General features: G+C 43.5%; 1 protein-coding gene across 3 annotated transcripts in view; it reads left to right on the plus strand.

Annotated features, from left to right (window-relative positions):
• map4k5 (mitogen-activated protein kinase kinase kinase kinase 5) overlaps positions 1 to 17,338 on the plus strand; it is a 285,168-nt gene that overhangs the window by 136,316 nt on the left and 131,514 nt on the right. For all 3 annotated transcript variants that reach the window (XM_070879237.1, XM_070879238.1, XM_070879239.1), the window contains 4 exons: positions 5,674 to 5,738; positions 10,673 to 10,728; positions 16,896 to 16,943; positions 17,289 to 17,331. In XM_070879237.1, coding sequence (XP_070735338.1) covers positions 5,674 to 5,738; positions 10,673 to 10,728; positions 16,896 to 16,943; positions 17,289 to 17,331 — 212 coding nt within the window. The remainder of the gene's footprint in view (positions 1 to 5,673; positions 5,739 to 10,672; positions 10,729 to 16,895; positions 16,944 to 17,288; positions 17,332 to 17,338) is intronic.

Raw genomic sequence — 17,338 nt, forward strand, 5'->3', positions numbered from 1 at the left:
CCCCCCCTCTCCCCCACTTCCTCTTCTTCCCCCCCCCCTCTCCCCACTTCCTCTTCTTCCACCCCCCCCCCTCTCCCCACTTCCTCTTCTTCCCCCCCCCCCTCTCCCCACTTCCCTTCTTCCCCCCCCCCTCTCCCCTCTTCCTCTTCTTCCCCCTCTCCCCTCTTCCTCTTCTCCCCCCCCCTCTCCCCTCATCCTCTTCATCCCTCTCCCCACTTCTCCCCTCTTCCTCCCCTTCCCCCCCTCTCCCCCTCTTCCTCTCCCCCCCCTCTCCCCTCTTCCTTCTCTTCCCCCCCTCTCCCTCTGCCTCTTCTTCCACCCCACCCTCTCCCCTCTTCCTCTTCTTCCCCCCCCCCTCTCCCCTCTTCCTCTTCTTCCCCCCCCTCTCCCCTCTTCCTCTTCCCCCCCCTCTCCCTCTTCCTCTTCCCCCTCCTCTCCCCTCTTCCTCTTCCCCCACCCTCTCCCCTCTTCCTCTTCCCCCACCTCTCCCCTCTCCCCTCTTCCTCTTCCCCCACCTCTCCCCTCTTCCTCTTCCCCCACTCTCCCCTCTCTCCTCTCCCCTCTTCCTCTTCCCCCCCTCTCCCCTCTTCCTCTTCCCCCCCTCTCCCCTCTTCCTCTTCCCCCACCTCTCCCCTCTCCCCTCTTCCTCTTCCCCCACCTCTCCCCTCTTCCTCTTCCCCACCTCCTCCCCTCTTCCTCTCCCCTCTTCCTCTCCCCTCATCCTCTCCCCTCTTCCTCTTCCCCCCCCTCTCCCCTCTTCCTCTTCCCCCCTCTCCCCTCTTCCTCTTCCTCTTCCCCCCCTCTCCCCTCTTCCTCTTCCTCTTCCCCCCCTCTCCCCTCTTCCTCTTCCCCCTCCCCCCTCTTCCTCTTCCTCTTCCCCTTCCCCCCCTCTTCCTCTTCCCCTTCCCCCCCCTCTTCCTCTTCCTCTCCCCCCCCCCTTCCTCTTCCTCTTCCCCCCCCTCTTCCTCTTCCTCTTCCTCTTCCCCCCTCTCCCCTCTTCCTCTTCTCTTCCCCCCTCTCCCCTCTTCCTCTTCCCCCCTCCCCCCCTCTCCCTCTTCCTCTTCCCCCTCCCCCCCTCTTCCTCTTCCTCTTCCTCTTCCCCCCCCTTCCTCTTCCTCTTCCCCCCCTCTTCCTCTTCCTCTTCCCCCCCTTTCCCTCTTCCTCTTCCCCCCCCCCTCCTCTCTGCTCTCCCTCTCTCTCTTTCTCTCTCTCTCTTCTCTCTCTTCTCTCTCTCTCTCTCTCTCTCTCTCACTCTCTCTCTCTTTTCCCCCCCCCCTTACTGTCAGAAACACAGAGACCGAGATACGCACACTGGGGGGGGCTCCATCCCAGCACGCGGTTGAAGGGCTCCCGCTGCTGCAGTAGGTGAGTAGAAACTTAATTTTTTATTTATTGATTTTTGTATATTTTTTTATTTTTACATTTTTTTTGATTGATTTATTGGTTGATTTATTATTGATGATGACTCTTTATTTGTAAAAGTCAAGTGTTTAATGTTTGTAAACTTCCCTCCCTCCCCCCCGCATCTCTTGTTCCCTACGCCTTATTTCTAATTGTAGGCAAGGTTTTTCTGAGCATACAAAAATCTATACTTACTCCATTCTAAGTTAGTTTGGAGTAAGTTTTCGCTGCCTAAACTTGCAAAACAGGTTTAAGTAGCTGGACACGCCCCCTTTTTGATGAAAAAAAATCTTCTAAAATGAAACTATTCTAACTCACTAGAACTGGAGCAAACTAAATGCCGAGAATTGCAATTTCTAAGATGCTCCATTCTAAACTAGTTGCTCCAAAAAAATAGGAGCAACTCAGGCCGAAACTTGAGCCCAATGTAACTGTCTTTGAACATTTGATTAAATGTACTAGTGTTAGCTAATATACTTTGCAAACCTCAGCCTGTACTATAGTAACAGACTGTACGTTTTTAAATTATTATCGTTTTTATTTGTGTAATTGGTTTTTGAACTGACTGCTGAATACGTGACCGTGGTTAGATTTAACTTTGCTGCTCAATCATCAGACTGACTCAGCAATATCTTGTAATATGTGTCTTTCATTATAATTAGATGAACAATGATTGCACTGTAAATGAGAATCTGCATTGTGCCTTAGGTACAAACTTTATGAATAAAAGCGTGATTATATTTGATATCAAAGCTGAAGGATCACAATCTGTTTTGAGATTACTTAAAATAAAGCTGTAAGTTTTATAAACAATAACTTCATCTCCTTTTAGAATTAATTTTTCTGATTCAGATAAATAAAAGTACAGATATTGTAGCAATGTATTGTCCTCCAAGATGCATAAGAATTTTTTTCAAGAATGAATTAAGGGAGGAAAATTTCCATTACAATTTTTGAGTAGACCCTAAGAATGCATGCCTGAGTATCTCCATCTCTCTAGGTGGGAAAATGCCATGAAAATCTCAATTCACCATGCCCCCTCTCCTCTGAGTTCACTAGCCTCCGAACCTTCCTTAATATCTCCCTCCATGTAAATCCCCAGCCCATATTCACGGTCACCCCCTTGACCTTGCCACCTCTTGTGTCCTCGCTACTTCCATCGTGTCAATCACAGATAAGGCTATCATCGCTCTCCTTCCCTGTCCTCCCCCCACCTTACTTCCTTCTGTGTCCACCCATGGAAAAAACTCCCTCACAATTCTCTTGCAATTGCACATGCAAGATCCCAGCTGTCCAGCCTTTGGCCTTCCATTCACCATGACATTTCTGCAGCTACCGATCTGCTCAACCACACCCTCACCACCACTTTTGATGTCCTAGTCCCTATTAAAACAATTACTCTCCCTCATCCTGGCTGCTTGCCCGTATGGCCCTCATCTTTGCTCCCTTAAGTGCAAGGGAAGCAGACTTGAACGGATATGACAGACAACTGGTTTAGCCATTCACTGCCAGATCTGGCTGGACTACATAAAGCATTATCGCGTCCTGCTCTCATCTGCCAAAATTGCTCACTATTCCAACCCCGACTACTTGTCAGAAAGGTGTACAGTAAAGTGATGTTTACAGCTTAAATATTTAATTTGGAGGCTATGTTGTCATGGAAGCATTGCTATGGTAAGACCACTTTCTTTTTACTCAACTGAGAAATGCATGGAAACCTGTGACCATGCTCAAGAGTCTCCAAGTCAATCCACTGAGAAATGCACACAGGTAGAATTTCTGTTTGCCTATTATGGAGTTTAAACTCTTCCAGAAGAGTCATACCATGCTTATCTAAGTCCTAAGATCTCTGATGCATGAGACACATTCAAAAGCAAACTCCAAACTTTTTTTTGTAACAAAAATATTTACTTCAAGCCCCAGTTGTATGATTTTCCCTTCCATTGCAAAGTTAAGGAGGGGAATAAACAAACTCTTAAAAATAGCATGTTTGTTGTGTTAGTGGCACTGTAAAAACACCTTTTGTTGGCGTGCAGTTTCACTACACAAATATTGCCAATAGTTTCCATGTAAATAGGGGAAATTTATTGAAAGGTTAAATGGGGATCAAGGGGTATGGCGAGAAAGCAGGAATGGGGTATTGAAGTTGCATGTTCAGCCATGAACTCATTGAATGGCGGTGCAGGCTAGAAGGGCCGAATGGCCTACTCCTGCACCTATTTTCTATGTTTCTATGTTTCTAAAGCTCATTTATGCTTGCTTATTTGTCTGTTTCATACACTTATTAATAAACAATATTTGCGCAACCTTCAGATTTGGTGTTCTTTGGAAAAACTTAACAGTTTAACAGATTTTTCTCAAAGTTCAAAAATGTCTCTACCACAAAAGTTAAACAACTTTTCAAAGGCTCATACTTAAACAATTGCCACCTGGCTTCAGTGTTCTGTTTTGTATGTTCACCAATTTTGAGCGACTTCCTCTCTAAGTCCTTCTTCCGTTTCCTGTGAGAATGGGTGTGGTTGAATAACACATTTATGCTTGACTACCAACTTCTCTAAGTTTCAAACTATTCCTTTTTTTTTTTAACCGTAAATCATTTTCTCAGACCTTTTTGGTGGGAATTTCAATATTTGATTGGTTAGGGATATTATGATTGAGAGGAGGAGCTGAAAAATTGGATAGATTTCCTATCTCTTTTAGCTCGAGCACTTGCTGCAAGTGGGCATGTCTGGTGTAAATATGATTGGGCTCGGCTGTATCCACAGCTCTCCATCACCAAGACCGCCTACTTCCACCTCCATAACATCACCCGACTCTGTCCCTGCCTCGGCATTCATCTGCTGAAACCCTCATCCATGCTTTTACCTCTAGACTTAATTTATTCCAATGGTCTCCGAACTGGCCTCCTGCCTTGCGCACTCCATAAATTTGAGCTCATCCAAAACTCTGCTGCCCATATCCTAACTTGCACCAAGTCCCATTCACCCATCACCCCTTTGCTTGCTGATCTATGTTGGCTTCCAGTCTGGCACCGCCTCAATTTTAAAATTCTCATTCTTGTTTTCAAATCCCTCCATGGCTTCACCCCTCAGTTACCTCCTCCATCCATCTGTGCTCCTCCAATTCTGGCCTCTTGCGCATCCCCGATTGTAATCACTCTACTGTCGGCGGCCATGCCTTCAGCTGCTGAGGCTCGAAGCTCTGGAATTCATTCCCTAAACCCCTCTGCCCCTCTCCTCCTTTTAAAAAAAAACTCTTTAAATCTCACCTCTTTTGACTAAGCTTTTGGTCATTTATGAGGCATGGTGTCAAATTATGTTTGATCATTCATGTGAAGCACCTTGGGAAGTTTTACTACATTTAAAGGCGCTATATAAATGCAAGTTGTTATCTCTACTTTGGGGGATTGGAAAACTTGCTAACATTCTTTTTGTTGGGTAATAATTAATATTTGGGCAAGGTAGTGGATAGTATCAATGGCACTAAGAAAGGAGTCCAATTTTAGGAGAAAGAGGGAATTTGGCAAGAAGGAAGAAAAACAAATGAGAACTGGATATTCCATCGTCGTACAATGATCAGAACAGACCCCATTAAGCTTGACTTCATCAATTTTATCGAGACTTTTATAAGTAACTTGAGTTGCTGGGTTTGTTTTTAGAATTAGCATGTTGGAAAGTTCCCATTTGTGGGCATGCGTACCAACTTAATTCTCTAATCATGGTATTGAATTTACAACATGCCAAAAACACGTGTATTGTATATTGGCACTAGGTAGGTAAACGTTTTAAAAATGTCGTGCAAGAACTACAGTAAGATGAAGCATTTTCTGTCATGCAAAAACTTCAAAAAATATTATTTAATTTCTTAGTTACTCATGATGTGGTATCTGACATTTACCTTGCTTATTAAAATTATTTACTCAGTTGTCTCCATCCACACTTTCAGTGGGCCCAATGGTGGATTTTTGCAACCAGTGATATTTTTTGTTTTGGTAAACATTTTACAGTGTGGGTTGCTTAATAAATATTGCTGTAGATCCTTATGGGTTGTATAGAATTTTTTTCCAGTAGTTTACTTAAATTAAAATTTAATGAACCATTGCTTAATAAACCAGTGCACTTGTTAGAAGTGCACTGATGTTCTTCGATTGTTCCTTTCTTTATCTTCTACCAATTGGCACAGCCATATTGTGATCATTATAGACTATATTCCATTTTGTATTTTGTAACTTGTGTCAAAATTTTTCTAACAGATATCTTTTATATTTTTTAGCCGTGATAAGTTATGGATCTGTATGGAATACTGCGGAGGTGGATCACTTCAGGATATGTACCATGGTATGTTGCTTGAATTCTCATTGTTCTGGCCCCCTCCCAACCAATGTAACAATGGTTGTATTTTAATATTATATGTGAATTAGAAAAAAAAACTGCTAATGCTGTAAATACAAAATCAGTCAGCATCTGTAAAAAGTAGAGTCAGGTTAATGTTTCAGGTGTTCGAAGGGTCTTGCACCCAAAATGCTAGCCCGACATCTCTTTACAGATGCTGACTGATCTGCTTTGTACTTTCAGCATTTGTAGTTTTTTATTTTTTTAATTATATGTGCTTTGAAACATTTCTGTTCTGACTCCAAATAAATGCCAGCCTGTCTTTTCATGTCACTGAAGTTCACACAGCGGCTTTGTTTTGTCAGTTAATGCTTTTATTTTCCACTTGTTTTTTAGTTGGTTTTGAGGCCTCTGCCACTAGATTGATTTATAATAGTTATCAATGCTGTGGTATGTCTGCAGTATAGCAGCTTTATTTCTGTCTGATTTTGTTTTTACTTTAAGTAGGAATAATCTACCACCTAAAGGTTTGTGCGGTAGTATTGCCGGGTCTCCACCATATTGGCGCTTGATGAACATTTCCTCGGCCCTACCTTCCTATCTTCCCTTTGTTCATTTTCTCTCTCGCAATTTGACTCTTGTTTCCCTCTTTCTTTTTCTAGTTTATATTTTTTTCATGCTGTTGTGATCATGTTCTCACCCAATTGTCTCCATCTCCATATTTCCCCATATTTTGTACACTGCACCACATATCATTGACATTTCTGAAGGATAGGCAGAAAGGAAAAGGAGGTGGGGTAGCTCTGTTAATAAAGGATGAGATCAATGCAGGAATGGGAAATGATATTGGCTTAGAAAATCAAAATGCAGAAATAGTAAGGGAAAGAAGTCACTAGTGTGTGCAGTCTATAGGCCCCCCTAACAGTAGCTACACTGTAGGACAGAGTACAAATCAAGAAATAATGGGGGCTTGTAAGAAAGGAACTGTAATCATGGGTGATTTTAATCTTCTTATAGATTGGACAAATCATATTGGTAAAGGTAGCCTTGAGGATGAGTTCATAGAGTGTATTCATAGAAACATAGAAAATAGGTGCAGGAGTAGGCCCTTTGAATCTGCACCACCATTCAAAATGATCATGCAACTTCAGTACCCCATTCCTGCTTTCTCTCCATACCTCTTGATCCCTTTAGCCGTAAGGACCACATCTAACTCCCTCTTGAATATATCCAGCGAACTGGCATCAACAATTCTCTGCGGTAGGGAATTCCACAGGTTAACACCTCTCTGAGTGAAGAAGTTTCTCCTCATCTCAGTCCTAAATGGCTTACCCCTTATCCTTAGACGGTGTCCCCTGGTTCTGGACTTCCCCAACATCGGGAACATTCTTCCTGCATCGAACCTGTCCATTCCTGTCAGAATTTCATGTTTCATAGAAAATAGGTGCAGGAGCAGGCCATTCAGCCCTTCTAGCCTGCACCTATGCCTTGGCCAATAAAGACGAGCATTCTTTATACCTCCTTAACCATCTTCTCCACCTGGCCTACTTTCAGGGATCTGTGGACGAGCACTCCAAGGTTCCTTTGTTCATCTACAATTCTAAGTGGCCTACCGTTTAATGTGTATACCCTTTCCTTATTGGCCCTCCCCAAGTGCATTACCTCACACTTCTCCGAATTAAATTGCATTTGCCACAGTTCTGCCCACTTTACCAATAGATTGATATCCTCCTGCGGTCCATGACTTTCCCCTTCATTATCAACCATACAGACAATTTTAGTGTCATTTGCAAACTTCTTAATCATACTCCCTATATTCAAACCTAGATCATTGATGTATACCACAAAAAGCAAGGGACCCAGTACTGAGCCCTGCACAACTTCACTGGAAACATCCTTTAATCTCAAAAACATCCATCAACCATTACCCTTTGCTTCCTACCTCTAAGCCAATTTTGGATCCAACTTGTCACTTTGCCCTGGATCCCATGGGCTTTAACCTCCGTGACCAGTCTCCCATGTGGGACCTTATCAAAGGCTTTGCTAAAGTACATTTACACTACATCCTACACACTATCCCAATCTACCCTCCTGGTTACCTCCTCAAAAAATTCAATCGGGTTAGCCAAACACGATCTTCTCAACAAATCTGTGCTTACTGCCCCGAATTAATCCCTGCTTTTCCAAATGTCGATTTATCCTGTCTCTCAGGATTTTTTCCAATAATTTTCCCACTGAGGTTAGGCTGACAGGCTTGTAATTACTTGCCCTATCCCTTTCTCCCTTTTTAAACAAGGGTACCACATTAGCAGTCTTCGAGTCCTCCGGCAACATGCCAAAATCCAAAGAAGACTGGAAAATGATGGTCAAGGCCTCTGCTATTTCCTCCATCATCTTAGGCAGCCCCTCAAAATTGAGGAAGACTTGCTTCCACTCTAAAAGTGAGTTCTTTGGTGACTGAACAGTCCAATATGGAAATTACAGTCTCTGTCACAGGTGGGACAGACAGTCCTTGAAGAAAAGGGTGGGTGGGTCTGGTTTGCCGCACGCTCCTTCCGCTGCCTATGCTTGTTTTCTGCATGCTCTCGGTGACGAGATTCGAGATGCTCAACGCCCTCCCGGATGCACTTCCTCCACTTAGGGTGGTCTTTGACCAGGGACTCCCAGGTGTCGGTGGGGATGTTGTATTTTATCAAGGAGGCTTTGAGGGTGCCCTTGGAACATTCCCTCTGCCTACCTTGGGCTCATTTGCCATGTAGGAGTTCTGAGTAGAGCGCTTGCTTTGGGAGTCTTACGTCAGGCATGCGAACAGTGTGGCCTGCCCAATGGAGCTGGTCGAATGTGGTCAGTGCTTCGATGCGGGGGATGTTGGCCTGATCGAGGATGCTAACGTTGGTGCATCTGTCCTCCCAGGGGATTTGCAGGATCTTGCGGAGACATTGTTGGTGGTATTTCTCCAGCGATTTGAAGTGTCTACTGTATATGGTCCACGTCTCTTCACTCAACAGCCTGGGATGCATTTCACTCGGACTTGGGGACTTATCTACTTTCAAAGCTGCTAACCCCTTAATACCTCCTCTCTCTCTCTTTATTTCATCAAGAATTTCACACTCCTCCTCAATAGCAGTATCTGCATTGTCCCTTTCCTTTGTGAAAACAGATGCAAAGTATTCATTAAGAACCATACCAACATCTTCCGCCTCCACACTGAGATTACCCTCATGGTCTCTAATATTCCCCACCTTTTAGTTATCCTTTTGCTCTTAATATATTTATAGAACATCTTTGGGTTTTCCTTAATTTTACTTGCCAAGAATTTTTCATGCTCTCTCTTAGCATTCCTAATATCCTTTTTAATTTTACTTCTGAACTTTCTATATTCCTCCAAAGATTCTACAGTTTTTAGCCATCTGTATATGACACAAGCTTCCCTTTTTTTTCCTTTATCCTTCCCTGCAAGTCCCTAGACATTCAGGGGACTCTAGAATTGTTATTTCCACCCTTTTTCTTGAAGGGGCACATGTTTGGCCTGAGCCCTCCAGATCTCCTCCTTGAACACCTTCCACTGTTCCGACACTGATTTACCTACAAGCAGCTGTTTGCAGGCCACTGTGGCCAAATCACTTCTCAATTTAGCAAAGTTAGCTTTTCCCCAATTTGGGACTTTTATTCCTAGTCTATCTTTGTCCTGATCCATAACTACCTTGAATCTGACTGAATTAGTGTCACTGGCACCCAAGTGCTCTTCCACTAATGCCCCTTCCACCTGTCCAGCTTAAATCCCCGAAACTAGATCCAAAAACGCCCCCTCTCATGTTGGGCTTGTTACATAATGACTAAAAAAGTTCTCTTGAATAATCAAAGGGCTATAGGGAGGGAGGAACTTAAAACAATCACCATCCCTAGAGAAAAACTACTAGGCAAACTAATGGGATTAAAGGCAGAGAAGTCCCCTGGACCTGATGGCCTGTATCCTAGGGTCTTAAAAGAAGTGGCTGCAGAGATAGTGGATGCATTGGTTGTAATCTACCGAAATTGCTAGGATTCTGGAGGTCCCAGCGGATTGGAAAACTGCAAATGTAACACCCCTATTCAAGAAAGGAGGGAGGCAAAGCAGGAAACTGTAGACCAGTTAGCCTAACATATGTCATTGGGAAAATGCTGGAATCCATTATTAAGGAAGTAGTAGCAGCACATTTAGAAAATCATAATACAATCAAGCCGAGTCAGCATGGTTTTATGAAAGGGAAAATTGTGTTTGACAAATTTACTAGAGTTCTTTGAGGATGTAACGAGCAGGGTGGATAAAGGGGAACCGGTAGATGTAGTCTATTTAGATTTCCACAAGACATTCGATAAGGTGCCTCATAAATAGAAACCAAGGGCAGACAGCGAAAGGAGTGTGCGGTAAACCAGAATCGCCACCCATCCTTTCCTTTAACCACTGTCTGTCCCACCTGTGACAGAGACTGTAATTCCCATATTGGACTGTACAGTCACCTGAAAACTCATTTTTAGAGTGGAAGCAAGTCTTCCGCGATTTCAAGGGACTGTCTATGATGATAATAGAGTTGAGGCCAAGATCAGATTGGCCATGATTTTATTGAATGGCGGAGCAGGCTCGAGCGGCCAAATGGCCTACCCCTGCTCCTATTTCTTACGTTCTTATGTTACACTCACCCCCTGGTATTTCCCCTCATTGGTACATATACTCTTTCCATCTGTTCCTCCACCCTCCACCCAATAATTCGCTTTTCTTTCCCTGTCCATTGTTTAGTTCTCCTTCTACTATAATCGAATTGTACAGATTTGAATTGATCTAGTTTGAATGTACTTTAAAAGGACTTTCTAGCATTCTGTTTTGTTAAGAGAATCTACAGGAATTGGTACTTAACAATTTATTAGTTTACTTTATGTAATGAAGTGCTTTGTTTCCCCAGTAACAGGACCGCTGTCAGAACTGCAGATAGCTTATGTTTGCAGAGAAACCTTGCAGGTAGGATAATGTCTTTTATATTTTGAATATTAAGAAATTCTTGCCAGCAGCTAGAATGATACATAATGGTGGTATTAGACTGATGTAAGTACCCATATTTTTTTTAAAAAGGGACAAAACTGACCAGAACAACTACAAGGCATTAATTACAATATCGCTCTAATATTACTTTATCAATAATTGTAAATAAAAGAATTGATTATTAGGAGTACATATCACATCTATCTGGTCGACAATAGCATAGCCCTCACTGGACATAATAGGAGAGGAGGAGGGATTTCCTGAGTTGGCGCTACCAGCCTTGTCTGAGTCTTGTCTGAGAGCTGGCTGTATATGAAATGAACAATACCATGCGATTTCCTGCTATGCACCACCAAGGCGAGGCAATGCAATGCAAACTTGCAACATCAGCCCAAAAATTATCCACAGGAGATGTGCTGATACTGATCTCAGAACTGAGTGTGTACAGCTATCAGGAAAGATTGAACAGGCGGGGGCTATTTATCCTCTAGAAAAAGGAAGCTACATTATGAAAGGGTTTGATGGGGTGGATATAGACAAGATGTTTCCTTGTTTTGGAATTGAAAACTAGGGGCCATAACTGTAAGATAGTTACCAATAAATCCAATAAAGAATTCAGGAGAAATTTACTTGCTCAGAGTGGTTAGAATGTGAACCTCACTACCATAAGGAGCAGTTGCAGTAAATAGTATAGATACATTGAAGGGGAAGCTGGATAAATACATGAGATGCGGAATAGAATAGAAGGTTATGTTAATAGAGTTAGATGAAGTAGAGTGAGAGGAAGCATAAATACAGGCATGGGCCAAATGGCCTGTTTCTGTGATGTACATTCTATGTAACCTATCACTACTCTAAGTAAATAGCTGCCAAAATTATTGTTGAAGATCTATCTGTGCAGTCTCATGCATTTTTTTGAGTAAGTGACACCCAAATAGACTCAAATTTTGCAATGAAATGTGCCTAGATTGTCAGAAGACCTTTGACATAGTTCCTCACAAAAGACTGCTGTGTAAGCTAAAGGCATTGGGAATTCAGGATATAATCCAGAAATATAAAAGAAATGAACTGAATTCCAACAGGTTAATTGTTCAGGGAGTGATGCTGGGATTGGAGTGGGGTGCGGGTGAAGTTAAGTACTGGGTGGAATGATCCAGGCGCCTGTTAATGTCAGACTATTTCTAATTTACATGCATGATTTGCATCCAGAAACTCAAATCAAATTAGTCAAATCTGTGGATGACGCTGATCAAGGGGGATAGTCGAGTCTGACAAACCATGGGCCTACAAAAGGAGCTAGATAAAAATCTGTATATAGGTGGAATAATATCTTCAATGAAATTCAATACAGGTCAGTGTAAGGTACTGCACATTGACAGAAGAAATGAGACACAAACTAAGGCTGCAGTTGAGAAACATAGACAATAGGTGCAGGAGTAGGCCATCTGGCCCTTCGAGCCTGCACCACCATTTAATAAGATCATGGCTGATCATTCCTTCAGTACCCCGTTCCTGCTTTCTCTCCATACCCCTTGATCCCTTCAGCCGCAAGGGCCATATCTAACTCCCTCTTGAATATATCCAATGAACTGGCATCAACAACTCTCTGCGGTAGGGAATTCCACAGGTTAACAACTCTTTAAGTGAAGAAGTTTCTCCTCATCTCAGTCCTAAATGGCTTACCCCCTTATCCTTAGACTGTGTCCCCTGGTTCTGGACTTCCCCAACATTGGGAACATTCTTCCTGCATCTAACCTGTCCAGTCCTGTCAGAATTTTATATGTTTCTGAGATCCCCCCTCATCCTTCTAAACTCCAGTTAATACAGGCCCAGTCTCTCCTCATATGTCAGTCCAGCCATCCCGGGAATCAGTCTGGTGAACCTTCGCTGCACTCCCTCAATAGCAAGAACGTCCTTCCTCAAATTAGGAGACCAAAACTGAACACAATATTCCAGGTGGGGCCTCACCCAGGCCCTGCACAACTGCAGTAAGACTTCCCTGCTCCAATACTCAAATCCCCTTGCTATGAAGGCCAACATACCATTTGCTGCCTTCACCACCTGCTATACCTGCATGCCAACCTTCAATGACTGATGAACGATGACACCCAGGTCTCGCTGCAACTCCCCTTTTCCTAATCTGCCGCCATTCAGATAATATTCTGCCTTCGTGTTTTTGCCCCCAGAGTGGATAACCTCACATTTATTCATATTATACTGCATCTGCCATGCATTTGCCCACTCGCCTAACCTGTCCAAATCACCCTGCATCCTCTTAGCGTCCTCCTCACAGCTCACACTGCCACCCAGTTTAGTGTCATCTGCAAACTTGGAGATATTACACTCAATTCCATCATCTAAATCATTAATATGTATTGTAAAGAGCTGGGGTCCCAGCACTGAGCCCTGCGGCACTCCACTAGTCACTGCCTGCCATTCTGAAAAGGACCCGTTAATCCCGACTGGCAGACAGGAAGCAGAGAATCAGTTCTCTATCCACGCCAGTACATTACCCCCAAACCATGTGCTTTGATTTTGCACATCAATCTCTTGTGTGGGACCTTGTCAAAAGCCTTTTGAAAGTCCAAATACACCACATCCACTGGTTCTCCCCTGTCCATTCTACTAGTTACATCCTCACAAAATTATAGAAGATTTGTTAAGCATGACTTCCCCTGCATAAATCCATGCTGACTTGGACCAATCCTATCCCTGCTTTCCAAATGCGCTGCTATTTCATCTTTAATAATTGATTCCAACATTTTCCCCACTACTAATGTCAGGCTAACTGGTCTATAATTACCCGTTTTCTCTCCCTTTTTTAAAAAGTGGTGTTACATTAGCAACCCTCCAGTCCATAGGAACTGATCCAGAGTCGATAGACTGTTGGAAAATTATCACCAATGCATCCACTATTTCTAGGGCCACTTCCTTAACTACTCCGGGATGTAGACGATCAGGCCCTAGGGATTTATCGGCCTTCAATCCTGTCAATTTCCCTAACACAATTTCCCACCTAATAAGGATATTCTTCAGTTCCTCCTTCTCACTAGACCTTCGGACCCCTAGTACATCCGGAAGGTTATTTGTGTCTTCCTTTGTGAAGACAGAACCAAAGTATTTGTTCAATTGGTCTGCCCTTTCTCTGTTCCCCTTTATAAATTCACCCGAATCCGACTGCAAGGGACCTACGTTTGTCTTCACTAATCTTTTTCTCTTCACATATCTATAGAAACTTTTGCAGTCATTTTTTATTTCCGGCAAGCTTCCTCTCATACTCTATTTTCCCTCTCTTAATTAAACCCTTTGTCCTCTGCTGTATTCTAAATTTCTCCCAGTTCTCCGGCTTGCTACTTTTTCTGGCTTTAACACTTCCTTGGATTTAACACTATCCTTAATTTCCCTTGTGAGCCACGGTTGAACCACCTTCCCCGTTTTATTTTTACTCCAGACAGGGATGTACAATTGCTGAAGTTCGTCCACATGATCTTTAAAGGTTTGCCATTGCCTATCCACCGTCAACCCTTTAAGTATCATTTGCCAGTCTAATCTAGCCAATTCGTGCCTCATACCATCAAAGTTACCTTTCCTTAAGTTCAGGACCATAGTCTCTGAATTAACTTTGTCACTCTCCATCTTAATAAAGAATTCTACCATATTATGGTCACTCTTCCCCAAGGGGCCTCGCACAACAAGATTGCTAATTAGTCCCTTCTCATTACACATCACCCAGTCTAGGATGGCCAGCTCACTGGTTGGTTCCTCAACATATTGGTCGAGAAAACCATTCCTTATTCACTCCAGGAAATCCTCCTCCCCCTCATTGCTACCAGTTAAGTTAGCCCAATCAATATGTAGATTAAAGTCGCCCATGATTACTGCTGTACCTTTATTGCACATATGCCTTATTTCTTGTTTGATGCTGTCCCCAACCCCTCTACTACTATTTGGTGGTCTGTGCACAACTTCCACTAGTGTTTTCTGCCCTTTGGTATTCCACAGCTCCACCCATACCAATTCCACATCATCCAAGCTGATGTCCTTCCTTACAATTGCATTAATTTCCTCTTTAACCAGCAACGCCACCCCGCCTCCTTTTCCTTTCTGTCCATCCTTCCTAAATGCTGAATACCCTTGGATGTTGAGTTCCCAGCCCTGGTCACCCTGGAGCCATGTCTCCGTGATGCCAATCACATCGTAACCGTTAACTGCTATCTTGCGCAGTTAATTCGTCCACCTTATTCCGAATACTCCTCGCATTGAGGCACAGAGCCTGCAGGCTTGTCTTTTTAGCGCACTTTGACCCTTTAGAATTCTGCTGTAAAGTGGTCCTTTTTGTTTTTTTGCCTTGGGTTTCTCTGCCCTCCACTTTTACTATTCTCCTTTCTATCTTTTGCTTCTGTCTCCATTTTATTCCCCTCTGTCTCCCTGCATAGGTTCCCATCCCCCTGCCATATTAGTTTAACTCTTCCCAAACAGCACGAGCAAACACTCCCCCTCGGACATTGGTTCCGGTCCTGCCCAGGTGCAGACCATCCGGTTTGTACTGGTCCCACCTCCCCCAGAACCGGTTCCAATGTCCCAGTAATTTGAATCCCTCCCTTCTGCACCACTGCTCAAACCACGTATTCATCTGAGCTAACCTGCGATTCCTATTCTGCCTAGCACGTGGCACTGGTAGCAATCCTGAGATTACTACTTTTGAGGTCCTACTTTTTAATTTAACTCCTAGCTCCCTAAATTCATCTCGTAGGACCTCATCTCATTTTTTACCTATATGCACCACGACAACTGGCTGTTCACCCTCCCTCCTTGACCTTTGCACCAGGGAAGCAACATACCATCTTGGAGTCTCGGTTGCGGCCGCAGAAACGCCTATCTATTCCCCTTACAATCGAATCCCCTATCAATATTGCTCTCCCACTCTTTTTCCTGCCCTCCTATGCAGCAGAGCCAGCCACGGTGCCATGAACCTGGCTGCTGCTGCTGCCCTCCCCTGATGAGTCATCCCCCTCAACAGTACCCAAAGCGGTGTATCTGTTTTGCAGGGGGATGACCGCAGGGGATCCCTGCACTACCTTCCTTGCACTGCTCTTCCTGTTGGTCTTCCATTCCCTATCTGGCTGTGGACCCTTTACCTGTGATAAAACCAACTCACTAAATGTGCTATTCACATCATTCTCAGCATCGTGCATGCTCCAGAGTGAATCCACCTTCAGCTCCAATTCTGCAACGCGGTCCGTCAGGAGCTGGAGGCGGATACGTTTCCCGCACACGTAGTCGTCAGGGACACCGGAGGCGACCCTGATTTCCCACATGGTACAGGAGGAGCATAACACGTGTCCGAGCTGTCATGCAATGACTTAACCCCTAGATTAACTTAATTTGGCAACAGCAATGCTAAAGATTACTTACTGATTTAGTAAAGAAAAAGAAAAGCTACTCACCAATCACTTACCCCCTTGGCTGTGACGTCACCTTTCGATTTCATTCTACTTTTTTGCCTTCTCTCCCCGTTGCTGCTGCACCGGCTGGCCTCTCCAAACGACGCTGGGCCTTTATAGGCCGCTTCATTGTCCCCGGACTCCTGCTCGCAGAGTTGTGGAGATGTTAATGGACTTGGCACTTAACTGGTCCAGTCACTCTGTCATGTCGTGCTGAAACTGTACAGTGCTCATGTCAGACCAGTACTGTATTTAGTTTTGGTCATTTAAAACATGAGGGAAATATTTCATCCCTTCAGGCAATAAAAAGACTGATCCTACGCGCCAAAATCATTCAGTTATGTGGAAAGATTGAAGAATAAGAGGGGACCTTGTAGAAATGTATAAAATAGCAAACTCTGTCGAAGATAAACCTAGAACATTATTTCGGGGTGTACCATGAAAGTAGGACAAGTGGAAAATTGTTAAAGATGATTTTAAATTGATGTCATGCAAAGAGCGTTTAACACTTTCTATTGGGTAGTGGAGCCAAGAACCTTAGTGATGAGAGATAGTTGAATGTTATGCAGGGTGGGGGGGGGGGGTGTTTTTTCGATGGACAAGGCAAGAGGAGACAAAAGGCTGCCCTCGCCTCTATTTGTGTTTTACTATTGTCTTTGTGTAATTTTTAATGTACTTAATGACGTAAAACATATTTTGTAGGGTTTGGGCTATTTGCACAGTAAAGGAAAAATGCACCGAGATATAAAGGTAAGGCTAAATTTGCATTTTAGTTGGAATCTTCTAAAAGTTGATTGAAGATTTATCTTTTACAAGCTTTTATTGCCAAATCAAACTGTATAGATCTTGAGTTAGAATGGAAATGAGCTATATGATAGACTATATTGTTGAATAACCTACTTGGCTGTTAGAAGCATAGAAAATAGTGCCACTTCCTTATGTATAACAAGAGTCAAGAGTGGCATTAGCAGAGGCCTGGAAGAGGTTGGCTGCCAGCCCTCTTGGCTGTGGAAGAAAAACTAAGGTTAAGAAAACAACTTGCTGAACATTAATTATTTACTCCTCCATCTCTAAAGTTGAACTGTTTTCCTTTAGGGGGCGAACATTTTACTGACTGACCATGGCGATGTAAAGTTAGGTGAGTA

Source organism: Pristiophorus japonicus, chromosome 4 (genome assembly GCF_044704955.1).
Source record: "Pristiophorus japonicus isolate sPriJap1 chromosome 4, sPriJap1.hap1, whole genome shotgun sequence".
Classification (NCBI taxonomy): Eukaryota; Metazoa; Chordata; class Chondrichthyes; family Pristiophoridae; genus Pristiophorus; species Pristiophorus japonicus.